This window comes from Aulonocara stuartgranti (assembly GCF_965226115.1).
Source record: "Aulonocara stuartgranti genome assembly, chromosome: 6".
NCBI classification, from domain to species: Eukaryota; Metazoa; Chordata; class Actinopteri; order Cichliformes; family Cichlidae; genus Aulonocara; species Aulonocara stuartgranti.
Genome location: NC_138944.1, coordinates 33,061,639 through 33,066,437, shown reverse-complemented (window position 1 = coordinate 33,066,437; position 4,799 = coordinate 33,061,639). Strand labels below are relative to the sequence as shown.

At 40.8% G+C, this 4,799-nt stretch overlaps 1 protein-coding gene across 1 annotated transcript in view; it reads right to left on the bottom strand.

The window, feature by feature from the left end:
• The window catches only part of fam20cl (family with sequence similarity 20 member C, like), a gene marked incomplete at its 3' end in the record, with an annotated part of 36,535 nt that overhangs the window by 25,473 nt on the left and 6,263 nt on the right, over positions 1–4,799 (bottom strand). Inside the window, exons 4-8 of the mRNA XM_082537045.1 lie at positions 3,153–3,231; positions 2,805–2,897; positions 2,488–2,603; positions 2,129–2,309; positions 501–610 (exon numbers count right to left, since the gene is read on the bottom strand). Of these exons, the coding sequence (XP_082393171.1) occupies positions 501–610; positions 2,129–2,309; positions 2,488–2,603; positions 2,805–2,897; positions 3,153–3,231 (579 nt within the window). The remainder of the gene's footprint in view (positions 1–500; positions 611–2,128; positions 2,310–2,487; positions 2,604–2,804; positions 2,898–3,152; positions 3,232–4,799) is intronic.

Genomic DNA, 4,799 nt, shown 5'->3' with positions numbered 1-4,799 from the left:
GAGTTAGTGGGTCTGATTGAGAAAGTCAAGCACGCCGAGTTTAAAGTGTTCGTGGTGACCTTTAACCTCGCTGCTTTTCGGAATAATAACGTAGCAGCACGAAACAAAGTCAGACATTTTTTGGATGTTTTTAGGTGGCAGAGCGCTTATTAAGTGTCTTATAAAAGTTATATTTAATGTAATATAATCAATGTTATAAACAGCATCTTTTCATACTCAGAAAATAGGCCTAAACCCCAATCTCTAATAGATATTTTTATTATAATTGGGAAAATAAAATCACAGGTGGAATATAGCGTATTTTAAATATTACTGATGACTTCACTTTTCCACCACATGGCAAGAAGTTTTTTTTTTCCTCTCCTATTAGATGTCAAATTTCCTGCTCAGGGAACCTTTAGGGAACATTCCCTGAAGGCTCCCTTATTTGCTGGGTCATCTGTAACAGAAATTCATCCTTTAAAAATCCAATCTGGACAATGCAACAGACAAAAACGTACTCATCAAGAAGTCCAGTATGACCATGTCTATGAAGTCCACCAGTCGTGTGCCCTTGTCGTATGGCGGTGTCTTTTTCACCGTGGAGCAGTACTCGGGTTCTGTCTCCCACCTGAAAACCACGTTCTTTGTAAGATAAAATAGAGCAGGAACATCCAGCTTTTTATTAGCATTCAAATGAGCCACAGCTCATTATTCAAATGGATTGAATGATCACCTCCAGCAGAAAACTAAATCATGTTAACTATAACCCATGATGTACAGCGTAATTAATCAAAGTTTTATGAGTTTCTGTTAAAGAAATGAACATTAATTTCACAGCCTACTTATACAGAAGGGTCAAGTGTAGGAAATATGAGGACAGCTATCTGGGAACTGCAGGTAGTTTCTAAATGTAGGATTTCTATTCTGTTTTTACAGGATACATAAGACTAAACAGCAGTTAGATATTTGTGAGGAACATATACTTTAGGTAAGTAAACCTACAGGTTAGCAGTTCTGTTTCAGGAGACAGTATGACAAGAACAGCAGACTACATGGGGTGGGAGCTTAGAAGATGCTGGGATACTAAATCCTGCATCACTTGGTAAACATTGCAGTAATGGGGTATGATTGTAGCTCAGCTGCAGGGGGAGAGGTGGAGCAGAGGTTTCAGGGGGCAGTGCCAGGAGAGGCTGGCTGGCACAGCTGTTTCACAGCCTCTGATTTTGCCTCTCTTATTTATGCAGTAGTGGTGGGACCGGAGGGTGGGAAGATGAGTATGAAGAGCAGCTGGCAAAGAAGCAGTCCAGAGATCAGTGTGCAGTTGTGCGTGTTGGCCAGGAGGTGCTAAAAGCACGCTATGATATGTATTGTGAATTTTACAAACCGAATACAAATAGTTACTCATGGGCTTCTCGTATTTTTCAACGACTTTGATTGACGAATAAACCAAATGAATGCAAATAGTCAGCAATCAGCCAACAAACCATCACCAGCTTCACGCACACAGCAACATCTCGCCTGTCAAATTAACACTAGAGAGTGTCTATATGTGTCCACTCATCTGAGTGTTAAATGAACACTTTTGACAGTGTTATATTTTTAAAAGTAACCTAGTCAGTTCTGAAGATTTACAATGGCTAACACCGAGCAGTGCTACATTTTCTAACACTGGAATATTTCTAACATTTTGAGTTATTTTCCAGTGTTAGAAAATCAGCACTGCTCAGTGTTAGTATAGTACTAGTGTTAATTTAACACTGGAGATTTTGCTGTGCACGGATCAGGCAGGAATGAAATCACCAAGGAAACAGGATTTAGTTCAGGAGCTAATATCCAGCCTGCCACGGGGAACTGCAGTAGTTATGAAGCACAAGTGTTGACACTTTAATGCTGACTCTTTGCATATCTTTGATTTATTTGCCAGTTATGACAGTTAGAGTTATGACATGCTTATGTTTGCTATTTGCTAAACCATAGAAACAAAACAAATTAGGTGGCAAAGTGTATCAAATTTATGCCACTGCTAAAACTTTTGTAAACACTATATTAATAACTTTGTACTGATATAGTGCAGGGTGTAAGCTTTCCTTTATCACTGAGCACATTTGTTTTCTGTATGGCTGGACAGCCCAGGGCGTCCACTAACTTTGCCAGCTTGCTTCGGCTGTAGGAACGTCTCCACGGAGATCTCCAGGTCTTGCGCCTTGCCAGGGAGAGATCTGGTAGCATGACAGCCAAGGAGCCCTCCAGGTCCCTGGGGCGGCCACACACAGCGTGCTCTGTTGAGCAGTAGTAGGAGCACTGGCCGTAGAAGCACTCATTTCCCACTAGGGGGAGCCAGAGGTGCACAGAGAAGGAGAAAAGCAAGCAAGTGAACAGGAAAAAATGACAGAAAAATGTTTTTGGTGATGTGAAAATATGAAAAATAAAATGAATTTATAATAGGTTGACATATGAGGGCGTTTAAAGCCTGCTGAATTAATAAAGGGTGTACTGGAGTGTTACCAGGGGAGGCAAAAAAGGTTCGTGCCAGCTTGCGGTCAGTAGTGACGTCTTTGATCTCCTTGACCACATCCACCAGCCTCCCAGCCACAGGGGGGATTCTCCTGTAACCCAAAATCCTGCAGAGAGTGTGAAACAAAGTGTGAGATGAGGACAGGATTAAGTGCAGAGATAAAAGACCCCCAAAAAAAGGCTGAGAAGAGAAGAGATAAGAAACTATAATAGTGTTACATAACTTGCATTTTTTTTATGTGGCTATTTTGTCCACCGTTTCCCTTGTGGTGCTCTCTGTAATAGTGTGTTGCTTTTTGACTTGATACCTATCCAGATGAAAAGCTGCAATTTCTGCATTGTGCCGCTCAAAGTCAGAGAAATAGTACAGGTTGTAGTTGGTTTCTTCATCTCTCTCCTGCCTGTCAGTAAAGATAAAAATGCACATCAGAAAGAGTCTATTTATTGACTCACTAGATTTGAACAAGTGCACACAGACAGTAGGAGTTTGAGACACATTTTTTCTACTATTCACTCAAACAATACAGCTGTCTGACGACTTAGACATCCATGTTTCCCATCTCCACTTATTGTTCTTGTTTCAAGAGGCCATAAAGGAGTCTTATACACACTGAGAGCTATGATGACTGTGTAGGGGTTTGCCATTAGCAGCTTACTTCATGGGCTTGAACATGGCTTGTCCATAGCTGGGAAATGACATCAACAGCTTCAACTGAGTACCCCCAGATTTCTGCACTGGAATACAATACAGAGGGTGTTACCATAGCAACAAAGTGCATACACACTCACAAACACACAAATAATACGCCACGCTGTGACAATACACTGGCCATTGTTCAGGAAAAAGCACATACACACATGCACGCGCACAGACACACACACACACACACACACACACACACACACATAAATTGTGATAGCAGAGACTTTATTTCCTAGAAAGACTTTGGAAAAAGAGCAAATGTGTGTGTCAGCAAATAGCACATTTCTATCAATCTGAGGATAAACACCTAAATGTCCACACAATGTGTTTCTCACACATATTGGCACTTCACAAAGACAATGTATACCACAAACAGCATTATAAGGTCATGTGTCTATGCAGTGCTGTAAAAACCTAAGCACACTATTACTGCTTCCACAGTCAAGAGGGTAAGTAGCAGCCAGGCACTGATAATTAAATGCACAGCATTAATGCGACCGCCTCTGTTAAAGCAGAAGTTTTCAGGTGTGTGTTAACACAATCGTCTCAGGAATGGACGTCCCAGAAAATTCAACCCAGGTCAGGTGAGACCCTGTAATGCTCAGAAAACTGCAAAAAACCCAAGAGCTACATCTCAGACTCTACAAGCCTCAGTTAGCAGGTTGAATGTTACAGTTCGGAGCACCAGATCATTGTGTTGATCGCGAACTAACAATATATAACAATTATTTTAGGGTCAAATGTGTGTTCTGACAACTAAAACTGGGTCACGCAACAGGATCTTGATCCCAAGCACAGCAGCAAATCTAGAACAGAGTGACTGAAAAAGAGGTGCTGCGATGACCCAGTCAATGTGCAGGCCTTCACCTGACTGACTAAATTCAGTTATTCAAGTTATTGCTGCTAAAGGTGGTTCTACAAGCTACTGAATCATTCTTAGTTTTTCACAAGACTGCATTTTATAGAAACAGACAGGCAACTTGTCCAGGAAGTCGCCTGACTCTCACCGTGTGACAACTGGGAGAGGCTCCATCACCCACAACCCTAAACTGGATAAATGGAAGAAAATGGCTGGATGGATGGATGGATGGATAAAATCGTATTCTCATTTTTCCACAGTTAATGTAGTAACATTTTAACAGGAACATCTGTCCTTTACTCACATTTTTTCTGGAAGGCTACTCTGGAAAAACTTTATAAAGCAATCCTAAGAACTTTGAAAAATCTAAATTTAAGTGATCCTGAACTGAATTTACAAACGTACTTTTCACAGTTATGCTTGCAACTGTGCTACAATACAAACAACTGTAGTTTTAGTGAATCTCTGTGAATCTCTACAATTATTTACACACATGGAGCGTGCGGCCTTGTGCTTTTCAACAACGGTTTCTTTTAACAAGGTTGTATGAAGTTTCATTCACATGCCATGCCAAACAAGGTAACAAAAAACCCATCTCAGCCTGTGTTTATGGCCTTGCTTGTTCAGCCAAGGCTATATTGTCTTTCAAAGCTGAAATAACATTTTGTTCCTACTACAAATTAATTGCTGAATCCAATCAGTGAAACACATCTAACGTCAACACTCAGAGTTTTTCTACCT